General features: G+C 45.9%; 1 protein-coding gene across 1 annotated transcript in view; it reads left to right on the forward strand.

The window, feature by feature from the left end:
• LOC119373943 (uncharacterized protein C19orf47 homolog) overlaps nt 1-16,557 on the forward strand; it is a 46,201-nt gene extending 29,644 nt beyond the window's left edge. Inside the window, exons 8-9 of the mRNA XM_037644004.2 lie at nt 8,630-8,818; nt 10,279-16,557. Of these exons, the coding sequence (XP_037499932.1) occupies nt 8,630-8,818; nt 10,279-10,508 (419 nt within the window). The 3' untranslated portion in view covers nt 10,509-16,557. The remainder of the gene's footprint in view (nt 1-8,629; nt 8,819-10,278) is intronic.
• The last annotated feature ends 277 nt before the right edge of the window (nt 16,558-16,834 follow it).

Raw genomic sequence — 16,834 nt, forward strand, 5'->3', positions numbered from 1 at the left:
GCGTAGGAGGCGGCCATTTTGAAATGCCGATGGCAATACGATAACCGAGTTTCTTTTTTTTTTTCGGTACTCGATTCTAACGCGCATGCGATTTTTCAACTCGTTTTGCCGAAAAAAAAGGCGTTAGATTCGAGTAAATACGGTAAGCGATTTTTTTTTCACGCAAATAAAACGTTCTGTGGCATCGTGTGTGCGGAATTAGTTGTCAATTCTTGAATGCACCGATTGTAGGTGATCGTCCACCACTGGTAAGGTCTCGGGGCCTGTATATTTTTATATCAAATTTTTCATATATCGAACTAATTCGCGATCTCCTTCAAGTTCGATATATCCGTGTTCGACTGTATGTGCAAAATGCACGTCGCAATATTCTTCGTGGCGAACATGGATGGCTCCTACAAGCTGCGGCCATTCGTTACAGTCGACTCCCAATAATTCGAAGTCGCTTAATTGGAATTATCGGTTAATTGGAAGTGGAGTGGGGGTCCCGTCAGTTTTGCATGCAGTTCAGCAGGAAGAAATTTTCGGTAATTGGAAGCTAGAGGTCTGAAATTTCGGTTAATTTGAATTTATTTTCAATCGAATTCCCGCAGGAAATCGTAATGTTTGTTAAATTTCCTATTTTTGAAGTGCTAAACAACAATGCGTGTGCGACCGGCACCCAAGGGCATCGCAGTTGACCACAGCGCCGCAGCTCAAAGCGTCAGCTGATGGCATTGCAGTTGCATGCAGCACCCCAGATCACGAAGCGGCTGCTCCGGCGGTTCTGGTTTCGGGCCTCATTGTTGATCTCGTTACGGTCGTGTGCGGACTCGGCGTTTCCACGTGCATTTACTATGGCAACTCGCGGGCCTTATCGGACGCTTGACTTGGCGACGAAAGTCAAAATTTTGAAAGAAGTTGAACAAGGAGGCACCGCCAAGCAAGATATTGCGCGGAAATACGGCATCAAGCCTAATACCCTGTCTAACATCCTGAAGAACAAGCGCTCGGTACTGGACGTATTCGAAAATGACCAGTTCAAGATGTCTCGCAAGAGAATGCGCACCGGCGCCCACCCGGAGTTAGAGCAAGCGCTGCTCATCTGGATTCGGGAGGCTCGAAGCAACAGACTTCCTCTCAGCGGCGATATCGTTGCAGCGAAAGCGTCATCGCTTGCGATTATGCTAGGCATTGAGAACTTTGCTTCGTCCGATGGGTGGCTCACACGGTTCAAGCAACGCCACGACATGGTGTTTAAAAGCGTGAACGGGGAAAGGGCTGCCGTCAACGCTGCAGCATGTGCTACGTGGAGGGAAAATCAGCTTCGCAAATACTTGGGAGAATATTGGCCAGAAGATATCTTCAATGCCAACGAGACAGCACTTTTTTACGGAATGTTGCCCGAGAAGACGCTGATCTTTAAGGATGATGACTGTGCTGGAGGGAAGCGTAGCAAAGAAAGAGTGTCGGTGCTGATAGCGGCGAACATGATGGGCACTGAGCGATGTCGCCTGCTCGTGATAGGCAAAGCTGCTAAGCCTAGATGTTTCAAGGGCGTGAAAACGCTGCCTGTCGACTACGCATCTAACAGGAAAGCGTGGATGACCGCAGACCTATTCAAGGATTGGCTGACAAAATTGGATCGCAAGTTCGCGTTACCTAAACGCAATGTATTGCTCCTTGTGCACCAATGCAGTGCACACATGAATGTGCCGCCCTTGAGTACAATACGTGTCGCCTACCTGCCAGCGAACACTACATCGGTGTTACAACCACTGGACCAGGGGATCATCAAAAACGTGAAAGTACTGTACAGGAAGCATCTTCTTGAGCGGATGCTGTTGTGTATGGACAATGCAAGTCAGTATGAGGTGAGCCTTCTCAGTGCTATCCATATGCTGGTGTGAGCGTGGGGTCGCGTAAAGGATGAAACCATTGCGAACTGCTTTAGGGCGTGCGGCTTCATTCCAAGTGGTGCAGATGATGACGTGTCTTGTACAGTGGGGGAAGAAGACACGAGTGAGCTTGACGTCGACGGTCTCCTGCCAGCTCTCGGCGACGTCCCTTTCGAGGAGTACGTTGCCACTGACAGTTCGGTAGAAATGTGCGGTGCACTGTCGGACGCTGAGATCGTGGAGATGGTTCGGCCCAGCGAGCCTAGTCACGAAACTGAGGTTGACGACGACGACGACGCAAGTGAGCCACTACCGCGGGCTGCTGATGTAGCCGCAGGCCTTGCCCTCGCGCAGCGGTTTTTCACTGCTGAGAGCAACGCCGAGGAAGCACTCAGGCACATATACCCCCTTCAGACACGCATTATGGTGCACTGTCTGCAACTGCGTCAAAAACGCATGGCATGATTCGAAGGCACTCAGTATTACATGTCAAGAAAGAAAACGAAGAAATGTGTTGTTTTTTGTGAGTTTCAGTAATTAATCGTTATTAGCGTGTTACTAATTATCTAATTATTCTGCCATCAGTCAGCTTCAGTACTTGCATAAAAAGAATCAACTATTTGGCCCGAAAACCATGTACACCTTCTTTTTTGGTTGTATTTGTTTCGAGCGGAGAAAAAAAAATACTCTTGACGTTGGTCCTGGAACGCGGCACGTCGAACGATCGTCTAAAATGGTAGTGTCTCCAGCAAAGTGATCCTCTGCAGCAATACACAGGGCAGTGTAGTTAAATGACCGCTAGTTGTCCAATCAGGAAGCGTGCACGAATGTGCACACTGAATTTCAGGCCATTTGAAGAAACACGCGGCATGGGACGCGCCTCCGAAGTTCGCGTCCTCAAACGAGGACGCCGTGCCGCAAAGGGATACAGTCTGCAGGACTTGCTTTCTGCTGCAAGATTCAGCAAACAGAAGCGAACGGCAATCACAGATTTTTTCTCATAAACTGCTTTGAAATAAATGTATTTTTCGTTCATTGTGATTAATTGGAATTCCGCTTAATTCAAAGTTTTTCGCGGTCCCCGTGAACTTCGTATTAACGAGAGTCGACTGTATTGGCAAGACTAAGTCGCCACGCTGCTGTAAGAACGCAAGGAGCCACCTGGTCCAATACACATTGAATAAGAAAGCGTGGATGATGTGTGACCTTTTTTCTGAATAGATCCGTGCACGGAATGCCAAATTGGAGAAGTTGGACCGTAATGTTTCTCTTCTTGTGGACATTTGTTGTGCACATCACGTCGTCAGCCACTTGAAGAGGATCACCTTCAAGTTTATTGCCACCCAACACCACGGCGAAGCTGCAGCTGGCTCGACCAAGAGATTATCAGTGTTTAAGGTCGGATACAGTAGATGGCTGGTGCAAAGGCTCCCGATCAACCTTCAGTTGGGAGTCGAACAGAAAAGCGACCGCCTCGGAGCTCTTCAGATGATGACAGGGGCATGGAACAATGTAAAACAAACCACACTCATAAAGTTCTTTTGTGAAGCTGGCTTTGTAGTGCCAGGGGATTACATTGGGAGTGACCTCACAGCGAACAATGGCATAGCGTGTCTCGACGATCAATTTTGCGAGCAGTGAGCGTTCCCGAGTGCTATCGCTGATGGGGGCAGGCGATTTCGTTAGCACTGATGATGTACATACAAGCCATTTCGGACCGCACTGATGCAGATTGTGGCTGACGTCGCCAGTGCCGATGAGGCTGACCCGAGCAGTGAAGATGATGTCGACAATGCCTCGAAGCAACCGTGTACTGCTGCAGAGCTTGCGTAGGCATTCATTCTCATTCGCCGCTGTTGTGGCACTATGAAAGGCATAGGATTGGCTTATGTGGAGGGCCTCAGCAATATTGAGAATGGCCTAATGATTAATGCTGCAGAAAAAGAAGCAAGGTAAAGTTGCAGGCTTTTTAGTGCTAAATAAAGTGTGGTCATTTTCGCATTGTTCTTTTGTATGTTGTGGGCAAATCAGCTAACTCCCACTTGGCACAATCTTGAGAAACCATTCTGAGATTCGCAACGTTTCAAGGTGACTATTTTATGGGCATATATTATATTTCGAATTACAGTTAAACCTGCCTATAATGAACCTTCATACAACAAATTTCTCGATATTACGAAGTTTTTCTATTCCCACCGTTACTCCATAGAAGCACATGTATTTGCGACCTCTGTGTAATGAAGTGGCAGCGGGAGACACCCTGGAAATAATGAACTTTCCCCACCAACAACCTAGAGATTTTGCCCCAAATTTTGTCATTTTACCAGAAGCACCTTCTTTGCCAACAACAGAACGCGAAACTGCAGCGTCACGCATGGCGAGCTTGAAGTCACGGCAACTGCGAGGCGAGAGCGAGTGCTCAGTGTGTGTGCATGTGAGTGTGCGCAAAGCGGGCCTGCATTCCTTGAGCTGGCGATCTTGCAGGTGCGGGTGTGTCCTTTCCCCCTCTCTTCAAACCTGTTCCCGCCGTTTGCTGCAGCTGGTCTAGCCCACCAAGCCCACCACCCTCCCTTTCCAGTTGATGTTTCCAAGCCACGCCGGCCTAAAAAATATACATTTTTTTTTTCTTCGCTGGCAGCGCCACTCTTTGGTTACTGCAGAAGTTTCTGCACTTCACTTCACTAACCTGACACCGGGTGACACTTCTTTTAAAGGACCCGTAAACAGGCTGTGACTTTTTTTACACCCCCCAAACAAGCTATCTAATTCGTACAGTAGACCGCGGCGATCATGTTTTCCGAATATTACGGCGCTGCGCGCCGCGTAGACCCTTCATTTCGAAAAACAATTCCCGCGCTTCTTTCCTACGCCTGACCTATCCTCCTCGTATATACAGTGACGCAAACTCGGCGATTGGAGAGTTTATGTAGCACTGAGCTCGTCAATTGATCTAAGCCAGGTCTCAACAAACAGTACGTCAGTTCCTGTTCTCACCCACCGCTACGAAACTGCGCCTTGTTTCTTGGCCCTGCGGTGATGCGGTTTCGGCCACGCAGTAATGCAGTTGTCAGTGCATATCTTGCCCGCACTGCATGGCACCTGCACGCAGTTTGCCTTCGACATGAGCAACACGTGGAGGAAGCGTTGTTCAGTTGTCGGCTGCAAATCGAGCGGAGAAAGGGGAATCTCCGGTAGCTCGGACGGGTCGCCCTTGCGGCAAGTGGAATTCTCAACGCTTTTCTCTCGCGCCCCTTTGTGGTTTTGGAAAGCAGGCATGCATTCCTGCTGCATTGTGAACTGTCACAAAGGTTCAAAAATACCGAAAAGCCGAAAACTGCCCGTCAAGTTGCTGAGCACGTGCTACAATGTAAACAATATACAACCATTTGCCGATGACGTCAATTGCTGACGTCATGTCACGTTGCCGAAGTGGGTGGAGTCACAACGATGGGCTACGCCTTCCCCTCCCTGTCGCCGAGAAGGGTGGCGAGTCCGCGTGAAAATTTGAAACCAGCTGAAACGGACGTTTTAACCCCTGTAACTTTCTTATTATAGCACGTATTCGCAAAATTATTGTGGCAGCATGTTCACATAGCAAAAGTTTGCATATTTCCCTTCATTACAATTTTTGGACCTTGGGGTTGTTTACTGGCCCTTTAAAAAAATAAGAAGAAGAAAAAGGGGATGCTGCAGTAGCGCCGGCAGCACTTTGGCTTTCTGTACTTTCCGTGTCTTTGTTTCTCCTCTTCGCCAGGACGCTATCATGTTGATTGCTCTTTGTTTACGACGCCTTACGCACGTGCGAACTGACACACGTCCACGCATGCAGTCACTGGTTTAACATTCCAAGGATGAGTGCCTCAATGAAGAAACGCCAGATATTGACTCTTGAGGACAAAATGGCTATCATGGACGTTGCTTCTGGAGGCCAGAAGAAGGATGTAGCTGCCAAATTTGGCATTCGAGCAAGTTCTCTGTCCACAAATTCTGAACGCGAAAGATGAGATTCACAACGCAGTGGAGCATGGCACAGACAGCAAGAAGAAGTTGAAGCCATCAACATACGCCGACGTCGACAAAGCGGTGTTTACATTGTTCATGGACGTGAAAGCGTGAAAAGTTTCCATCAGCGGCGCTGTTTTGCAGCAAACAGAAGGAGATTATGCTTGCATCCCAGGCTGCGTTGATTTAAAAGCCAGTAACGGGTGGCTCCAAGGCTTTAAAAGTAGGTACGGGATCGCAGCAAGCACATGACAGAGTTTAATTGGAGACACAAGGGAGAGGCCTTTGCCCTGCAGTAGGCGTTGTCAGTCTGATGATGATGAAGTGGACAGTCCATTTCAGCATGCGGGGCCTGTATGAGGCTCAACAGCCGGCGTATCAGTGCCAGCTGTCTTTGCCAGCTCTCTGGTTCTGTTCATTTGGCGCTCGTTGAAATGGAGAGTCCGTTTATTAGACTTACAGAATACCATCTGGGCACAAGCTTTCGCAAAAGCCAATTTTGCCACTCTAGCCGAACATGTAAATGGTACACTACTCTTGACAACTGCTGTGAGGATAGCCGGTACCGTCATTTTGCACAAATTTTCACAGTACAGGAAAGTTGTCTTGTAGGTTATGTGCCACCTTTATAGCAATGCTCCCTGCCATTGTGGCTTAGTGGATGTCATGTTTTTGCACTGAAGTGTGAGGTCCTCACTGCAGCGTGCCCTCCCATTTCAGTGATTGCACAATGCAGAAGTACCCCTCTACCAAGATATAGGTGTGCTTTCCTGTTCTTCAGAACTTTTCTGGAGACCGCCTTGACAATGTGTCTTAGAATTCTCTGTTTCGTTGGGACATCACAATTTGTAAGCCTGAGGTATTGCAATGTTTAATTGTTCACCTACGACTGGAATCATTAGTAATCATATTTGTCGAATATTCGCTCTTGTAACTTCAGATGAACATTCTTGCAACGGTACTCATTTCGATGTTATATTTCCCTTTGTTCAAGTGCACTTAGCTTGAAGCATAGTGAGGCAATTAGTCTTAGTGCACAACTGTAATCTTTGCGAGTCATATTTATAACGCACTTAATTTCTTGAGAATGATTGCAAAGCCCTCTGAAGCAAACGCCAAAGTTCAGGCAAATCCATCGGATACTAATCAGATAGCTGATGGCAGAGTGCACCTGAAACGAGGGTGACACAGAAACATGAAGAATACGCAAACAATGTAAGCACTGACGTTTCAGCACCTACATTTTTTTTTTAATATTGTTATATTTCTGTATCGTTTTTGTTTTTGATGAACGCTGCCGTAAGCTATCACCAACCAACCCACCAGTACATCTTAAAAGGCCCTGCAACACGAATCGACTGCCGCAAAAATTTTTAGAATCCATCGAGTACGAACGTAGTTACGGTCAACTGCCGATATTTTGGACGCCCGATTTTCTGGACATGCCCGGAAATTCGGACGCTTTCGCGGCACCGTCACCAGCCCCATAGACGTCAATGTATCAGAATGTCCGAAATTTCAGACGTTGAAACTCTTTGGTGTCCGATTTTTCGGACTTTCTGCCCAAGTTGCAGGTCTGAAAAGCATTAATTGAAGCCCCCTTCTCTGCCACATCTATTATCTCGTGGGTTCGAGCCAGTGCTTTCGCGAGTCGATCTGTTTGCGACAGTAGCAGAGCCCTAAAGTCAGCTTTGCGGCATTGCCGAAGTGTGATGGGGTGAAGCAGACCAGAAATTAAAGGAGCCGCTATCACGGCGCCGTGCGGCAATGTCTTTACAGATAAGCAGCAGAAATGCACGGAGGCGTGATGGCGGCAGGTGGCAAACGCGCCAGTACAGCTTAATCACTGACAACCGTTACGAAAAGCATGTTCAGTCAATTGCACGGCAGTGCATGTGGCCTAGCACAGTTGCATGCGTACTGCACACATTTAATAGGCAAGAACTGGTATAAGTGAATTTCAGAGAACCCCTGGTGGTCAAAATCCATCCGCACTCCCCCATTACAGAGGTTTCATGATTGCATCATGGTTTCGTCACATGAAACCCCAGAATTAAACTTAATTTTAATCCTGGCTGAACCACCATGCTTGTGCCTTCCTGCTGTAGGCACCAGTGCCGATGTTTACACTGGTAATTCTCGTAGTAAGCAGTAAACTGGACCCTATAAGTGATACGAATTAGGCTTGTGTAAAATGTTACTTTTGTTGGTTCGAAGTGAAGTCTTAAGCGAATGGTAATCGCATAGAATAATTTCAAAACTAATTTGAATAGTAGCATGATTTGAATAACAGAAGTGTGCAAGTTATTTGCTGCAAAATATGCTACATTTTAAAATTTGCCTTACATAGCCTCTATAAAACACCTTTAAACTCTTAAAAAAAATTTTATCAACGGGGTGAAGATTTTTCCGGACCCGAATAAAGTTAACTATCTATCTATCTATCAAGGTGCAGGCAATATGTACACAAAACCTTGAAATGTGGCTTCGCGGCACTGCAGATTTTCCCTGGATGGGCGTTTTCATGGCACAGCAACCCCACGCTGCAGTGAAACCACCTTTACATGCAGATCGCATGCGGTGAAATATTTATATTAGTTCGTTTCGAATAATCAAAGCATTGAATGTTTGCTCTGGTATCCCAAGTGCTTGAATATTCACATTGGCTCACAGATGATACATTGTCGTGCCTGCTTCACGTGCTATACTTCAGTCAGTGTGGTCATATTCTTGCACTCGACTGTTTGCAGCTGCCAAGACAGCCAGGCCGATGATGCGGAGGCAAGTCCTGCCACCAACAGCATCGCCCCGAGCTTCTGTCGTAATTGGCGATTCTAGGGCCGGTGGTGGAGGAGGAACAGTGATGCTGCGACGCTCAATCACCGAGGCCACCTCTGGAAGGCTTGGAGGCTCACAGGGCCGTTTCAGCACCCTTGCAGGTGAGAACATCACAGCTCTTCATTGATCCCCTGTTGAACTTGTTAAAGCCAGTGGTCAGCAAACGAATTATTGATTAGACTTGCTGATCAATTGACAGTTTGGGAACAAGGCTCCTGTGTAGGAGCTGGGGCATCAAGTCAAGAGTCAAGTAATTTTGCTCTTTTTTCGGTGGCTGTTCTGATTTCCACCTAATTGATAATGGGTGTACTCAATAGAAATAATGTGCTTACAATGAACTAAGGATAATTCAAGGGCGGAAAATTCAGTCATGCTCGGTGGTTGACCTGTTGGCGGCATTGCCATTTTCACCATTGACTCGGTGCATAAGAATGGCCATAGTTAGTGGAGGAAGGCACGTTGGGCGCCATTTATGTGGCAGTGGGTTTGCACGAGGCTTACCCAACGAGCGCGGTCAGGCAGCGACGAAACGCCCCTCCACCACCGCAACATGCAAAGACGCTACGGCCGGGCCGGGTTCGTCGACTCTCCGACACTGTGCAAAAAGGCACTCAGGGCAGGATGTCAACAAACGTGGCTTTATTAACTTAAGATGCAGCACAGTGTGACAATCAAGGGACTGTGGGCCGAACAGGATAACTCTGTAAGACCAATCGAGTACAGTTGCCTGTGGGGCTATCGGCTACCACACAAATGGGACCACCAAGCATGCGAACTAGAAGTCACCTGCTAAGGCAGCATGTGACCCTCTCGTTGCAGGCCTGAGAGCATCTCTTCTGTGGCAACTGAGTGCCGGACAGAAGCGAACTCAGGAGGAGAGGAGGCCCGAGGGCCGTCACTGGCTACCATTGAGAAAATTGCGCGATACAATGAGATTGGCTAGCGTGGCATGCAGAGTGCGGCGCCAGGACGTCTTCACACCAGATAGGGAGAAGCATGGCTTGCGTGGGAAACAAAGCCCCGCACCGTGGCCGTGCCCACCCTGTTGCCATTTAACGGTGGTTCTCGGCGATCAAGCTGCGCAGGGTCCGGCACAATGTGCTAGCTGGGCAACGTGGCGCAAGGGGAGAGGGCTCTCAATTCCTACATTCCCTGCCTTGTAAAGACCGAGGCCAGCCTGTGACGGAGGCTGTCCGTGGCCAAGTGGCAAGGTCGGCCTAGCCGCCAAGGGGCTGGGCCAACGGGGCAGTGTCCAATAAGGTTTCATCGTCTTCAAGAAGGCCAGGACAGAAGAAAGCAAAAAACATGATTTTATTTCTTTTGATTGCCAAACTTTTTTTCATTTCGCGGCCCTTAGAGAGTCCGAAAAATTGGACGTGGACTGTATATATTCTTTGAAATATGCGGTGACTTCTTGTGGGCCTCTATATGGCCCTGTGTACAAGCTATGGTTTGTTACTCATGCCATCATTAGCGCTTAGCATAATTTCTTGTCACTTCCTGGCCATCATTGTCACAACGTCGAGCCATGACAAAACACCTGTTTCTCCCTCCCATGCAGGTGCCACTTCACAAAAGGTGGCCACGGCGCGCGATCGGCTGGGGCCCAAGTTTGCAACGACCGCCGGTGTCGTTCGGACGACAGTGCGCACAACAGTGTCCACTACTCGAAAGGGCAGCACTGTCGTGCCAACATCGAAGCGCGTCACTTTGGTCGCCCCTCGCGTGGGCTTCAGCGGTAGCACAGCCGCTCCACAGAGCGTCTTTGCTCGTCTCGGCGCAAATCGTTAGCAGTGTGGTGTCTTACTAACGTCATCGCATTTCATCATCAACACTACTTCATCTTGCTCCCTCTCACTCTCTTTCTCGCCCGTTGGGCAGTTTTCTGAATACCTGCGACGATTTCTGGCCAATTTTGCATCAATATGTCATACAGTTATAATAATTGGGTTGACTGAACAGAAGTCATGTGGTGGGTATTTTGCGTTGTTGGTCTGCAAGGGCTGACTTCTGGCCATGTTGGTACGGCATATCTTAAGTGTTGAGGGCAGATTTATCAAGACGGGACAAGACGAAGGGGACTGCGTGTGTCCCCTTCGTCTTGTCCCGTATTGATAAATCTGCGCTCAACGCTTCAGATTTGCTGCTTTGCATTAGATAAGCTCTGCAGTGATTTGAACATGTTGGTACAGCATGTTGAAAGGTGCTACAGTGCTGCAGCAATGAAGGAGTGGGAATAGGCTCTAGAACTTCCTGGTTGAAGCATGGGTCACCTTTCAGTTGAACAAGAGGTTCTGATTTGTAACGTTGCGTAAAAAATGCTTCTTCCTATTTTTTTCGCCTATCAACATGTTTAAACAGTTATTTATTCAGGAAACTGATACAATTGGGCCGGTTTGTATTAATGAACATAGCAACTGTCACTGGGCATAAGCAAGTGCACACAGGCTTTTCAAGTCAATTTATGTACTGTATGGATAGGAATTTGGGGTATTTCAGATCTTTCAAGAACAGTTTTTTATGTAATCACTAGCAGGGAGCTTGGCTCCTTGCAGGTGATATATGAAACATCAGGACACCATCCAAAGGTGTCTGACACGGAGGGATGTCAATGCCAATGGGTGCAGGTAAGGAAACACTGCGTTCAAAGTAACATGAATATTATTTTCCTTCTTGCTATATGATATTTTGTGAACCCTCCTTAAAAGCTGAAGCCTATCACTACTCCCCATAATATTTTTTCTTCTTCTTGTGTGGCCAGAAAAACCAATGCTAGGTAACGCACAACCTTTTCAGGTTCTAGTAGTGCATCTTTGCCCGGCCATCACTACCAGATGCCCGCATTTCAGTAGCTCTCGTATTAAGAACCTGAGTTTCCTTACAGTCTGTGCATAAACATTGTGGAGACCAAAAGCTATATTTTACATTGCACACAAAACTAGTACCTCCATAAGCACTTGCCAAGCTGCGTGGCTGGCCTGTGGTCTGTGTAGTATTTTCTTCTCTTTTTTCAACACCTGATTTTGATGTCTCATGGCCTATCCGCATTTTTAGCAGTGCCCTGTTAACCTGTAGTAACATGGCTGGCATTTCTGCAAATGTAAACGTGCCAGTATGATGTTATCATGGTTTTAAAGCATTTCTTCGTATCGGAATGTAGGCGCAAAGTAAAAGGGAGGGCTAGTGCATGCATTGGCAGCTGATCACAGGGACACCATCCAGCACTCTTGCGAAGACAGTGGATGACACCCAATTTTAATGGATTTGTAAAGCTTTGCGAGGGTGTACGTCGCCCATGACCTTGTCGTTAGCTGCCAATTGCCGGTGCTAGCATAATTGGTCAGCAAATACACCATGTTCCCATGGCAGGTTGTAAATCACTTTGCATGTCAGGCAGGTTTATGTGAAGTGTGAATACGAGGAAGCAAGGTGGCTGTGCATCTGCGGAATCCATCGGTCAATCACTTGCCCGACCTACAGTTCATGGCTCGCACCATGTGAGGTCATTCGAAAGTCTGTAGAAACTGAAAATGCAGTCGCAGCATGTATGTTTCGTTGCCAATATTTAATTGCTACAGCTTGGCAAATTGAACACAAGTGCTGAGTCAGCTCCAGATCTGTCTGCACTGTACTGGTCTGCCTTGACCTTTGCGATAGAAATGTGACGCACGTGACGAGAGAGAGCTACCAAAACCGGCTGGTCGAATGACATCTGTCACGGATGTTTAGAGTCATGAGGGCTAGGGAAAAGAAGAAACAGTGGTGCTTCTGACTTTTGCAACACCACTTTTTCTTTGACATGTTTTTATCACATCATAAGCAAGTTCACTTGAATTACTGTTGAAACATTTTTTTCACGCGCACTACTGTGATCCCGCTTGTTTTCGAGCTAAAGCCATGCACTAATCGCAAATGTGCCTGGTAGAGTCCACATATTTGTGTTTATTTGCACTCTCAAACCTTTCTTGTGATGTCTATGCAGAAACTATGGAAAGCATGAGATTTACAGCAGTGCGTGCAAAAATGGTTTGACATGTGTTTTCTGTTTGGTTACATTAAAAATGCCATCAACAACATGGACAATGTTAATGGTATGCATTTCATGTGTTGCTTAGCATTGCAGCATTCTATCCTGCAGCATGAATTCATAATGTTCACAAGAGCATCATCTTTCATTCAACAATGTTGCATAAAGCTCTGTAAATGAGGCACTTGCATAGCTTGCAATTAAATGATTGACAATGAAGCCTTTGCACTTCTTGCAATGTTTTTTTTTTTTCTTCATCAACTGCTAGCATCCATCTAACTGGATCTGACTTGCGTACGAAGATGTTCGACCTATGCTTTCAGTGCTCATCGACACGTGGTTGCGTGTAATCACGGTGCCGCCATTTACTTCCCTTTGATAATATTGATTCAAATCACATCAGAGCAGGTTGGCGGCAGTGAGGAACTCGCAAAACTATGTTGCCAAAGCAGTAATGTTAGTTAGCTGTCCTTGGCTAAATGTTTGTGCTGAGGCAAATGTGTTCACTGTACTTGAGTTCCTCATCCATCCTTACATTGATTTCTTTACGGTGTTTGACCTTCAAACTCGACACTACCATTACGCACACTACTCCAGAGCAGTGTTTAGTCAGTTTCGGTGATTACCTTTGCACGAGTTTACTTGACTGCACCGTCTGCTTCTGTGTATACTTGCATATGCCAGCATATGTTTATACGTAGACTAACGTACACCATGTGCTCCTAAGTAATGTAACGACAGCACCTCTGGCACCATACCAAGATAAAGAGCTTCCCGCAATGCCGGAAACACTGTCACTAGAATATGCATTGCCGAGGCATGCAAAATCCCATGAAAGTGACTGTATCCCAGAAATTATTGCCCGAAGACACTACCCCAGCACAAGCACTTGTCTGATAGGCTCTAAGGCTACAAAAAAAATTATAAAGAACAACATGGCTGCGAAGTAACAACACAGCATGAGTTGGCATTATCCACCTTACAAACAGCATATGTTGATATCCACGAGAGGCTGCCAGCCTTGGCTCGAATCCCGAGCTTCAATCTGTGGATCCCACTCGGCGCTTGCACTCGTCATAGTACATGTTAATGTATGCGTTTGCTTGCTGGCTGCAACTTTGTTACTGTGTGTGCATGCATTACTGTGCACGTGCAGTAACACAGCAACATGCATTTCACAAGGCAGTTCTTCATTGTGGCAACAACCTAAAGATAGGGCACTAAGTGGGATCCATCTAGAACACACACTTGACTTATGCTCCTGATTTTCTGTGCTGCTGGGGAAGGAAAAAAGTTCATTGCTAGACCACAAAGGTGCTTCCAAACCATAGCATGTTAAATTGCAATGTTGCAGCATGCGCATCAGGCACTACAAAAATATTGCCAAATATTTCATGAGGCCGCAAGCTGAAACGGTTTGATATCTCCCCACACCTGTCTGGTGCTTGCAGTGTGGGTTTTATGTCATATTATTCTTTGCCAGGCACAATGATGGATTTCGTTTACACTTTTTTGTAGTTCTTTTTCAGTTACAAACGTTTGCAGCCCTGGAAGAGGCTCGAAGTTTTCAGTTGTCGACCAAAAAGTGTTGCTAGAGCCAGTCATATGTTGGCCCAGTGATACTTGGTGTCATAGGAGCCACTCTCTCAGTCTTTCTTTTATTTGTCATGAAAGTACCATTGTCACACATGCTTGTATCAGAAGCAACATCAATACTCAAAGACTATGTCATGCACATGGTTTGGGCAGTGCACGAGTATATGCACCTTTGAGGGTGTGGTGTGTGCTGTATTGTGTAGTTCTAACTGAGCTGGACTGAAGTTCGAGCCGAAAGTGAATGCTTTGCCATGAAGTACAACATTCTCATGAAGGAAGTGCTGGTCGTGGCTAGAAATGTTTGTGAAACATCTTGATATGCTTACTTTCTTCGAAAAGAGCTTGCTGTAACATTTCAGCTGTTGAAAGTAAGCAGCCCTTTTTCTTCCTTTTTTGAATTTCACGTCAAACTGCTTCGGCACGAGACAGTGCGACGTTCACTGAGCTAGCCTCAGTACAGCGTTTTCCATTTGTTGGCATGCGGTTGTACTCGAGTGCTAGAAGTGTAATGAAGTTTGAGTTTCATGTTCATTGCTCATTTGCTATTTACAGTAATTATTTTCTGCATTCTTTCATGCCACCATGTTTTATTATACATTAGCTAGGCCATATTGTAAACACATTGCCCTGATGTTAGCAAGAGCCAGCCAGATGCCACGAAATGCAGAGGTGTTGCACACTATATTAGTCCATATGCACTTAAGACTTGTGCATGTAGAAATGCTCAAAATAGAAGTACTACATAGAAGTGCAGCAGAATTGTCGTTGAACAAAACTTGTGCGTTCCGCTTAACAGGAGTCTTGTTTACTGAGAAAGTCTAATGCTGAAGCAGTCAAATAAAAAAAAACTTGCAAAATTAGAGGCAGCTGCTTTGTTTAGGCAGTGTTTTTTTGTTTATATGATTTCCATTTACTGATATTCTACTTTATTTGAAAAATGGCTGCAGACAGTGTGGAGGAAAACAAAATTGGGTGGGCAGTGCTTAAGATTGGAGACTTTTCTTTTAGAAAGCACACACACCTAAAAAAAAGGGGTTTGGCTAGGCTAGGCTAGTTGGTGAGACGTTCGTAGGAACATGAGCACTGGAAAGGTACGCAAAAATAAATAGTGGAAATAGGCAAACCGCACATTTCCTATCCGCGTCTTCTGTTCCTTTTGTATCATTTCAGTGTTCATGTTCATGCATACAGCACGAGCCTGTTTAATAAAAAAAGCAGCACTTTCAGCATGCAAGGCGTATGGAGCAGACAACAAAGCTTCCTCAATTAACTGAAGTAAGAGTCAGTGTTCTCAATCAATCAGTTTCACTAACGTAATCACTTTCGGGAGATTTCGCGGGATTCAACACCGGGATTGCTGATGTGTGCAACCAACGGTTTTCCTGGCACCATGCCACATGACCTGTCAACTGTTGACACATGTGGTATCGAATGAAGCGAAATCTCGTGAAAGTGCGTGTACATATACATTGAAACCTAATTATGACAAAGTCTTACCTGGCACAAAAATAACTTCGTTATATCCACTAATTCGTTATAAATGTATATTCGTGATACTATATTTGACAAGTCTAATCTTAATTTACTTCGTTATAGCCGATAATTTGCTATATCCGAGTTTGTTATATCTAGGTTTGAGCATATCTGCAAGTGATCGGTGAAGAATACTACCCCAGATTAGTATAGGATATATCTATCAGTTATTCCATGTTATTCCATGCAAGTTGTATTGCCTTGCCTTTGTAACATGCAGCGATTTTTTTTTACCAGGTGTAAATGCCATAAGAAGTTCTTTCCAATGTCCTTGCCATTTTTTCTTCACTTGTCTGTATTTTCTCCAGTATCTCGAGGATGACCTCCAAACCCTGCATGCTTTTTTAATGCAAAGTAAGCGTACTTGTTTGCTGTTATCTGCACACACCTGCTAAAATCTGTATAGTGGAATTTTCAAACTGTGAACCTAAAGATGCCTACTTTCTTTTTCTTGTGGAAAGTATTGTAGCAGTACAATAATTACTTTTAGATGTGGTACACTTGAGCATAGTGTGGCTGCCCAGACTGGCCTACAAAGTGCATTGATTGTTTGTTTGTTCATGAATTTCAGTATTCACTGCACACTTCTACATATTGAGAGTGGCCTTTCTATGTGTGTGTTGTGTGTGTGAATGAGTCAAGGTTGACTGAGAAACTGTCATTAAAGTTATATGCTTGCGTTCACTAAGTGTTATTGTCATATACGGACTACATGCATTTTCATCATGTATTTACAGTGATTCCACTGCCGCGCCAAAGTGCGTCAAATTGTATTTACTGCGCCATCCTGATAATATCGACGGAAACTGCGCCGAACTGCGCCAGTCTCTGGTTTGGGGGCGTCTTATCACCGACAATCGCTCCGCCGGCGCGTCAAAACATCTTGGGGCCGTCAAAGTTACAACGACAGAGCAAGAATTATTCCGCTTAATAAAGAGCGCTCGCGCATGCGTGCCGAGTA

This window comes from Rhipicephalus sanguineus, chromosome 11 (genome assembly GCF_013339695.2).
Source record: "Rhipicephalus sanguineus isolate Rsan-2018 chromosome 11, BIME_Rsan_1.4, whole genome shotgun sequence".
In the NCBI taxonomy this organism is placed as follows: domain Eukaryota; kingdom Metazoa; phylum Arthropoda; class Arachnida; order Ixodida; family Ixodidae; genus Rhipicephalus; species Rhipicephalus sanguineus.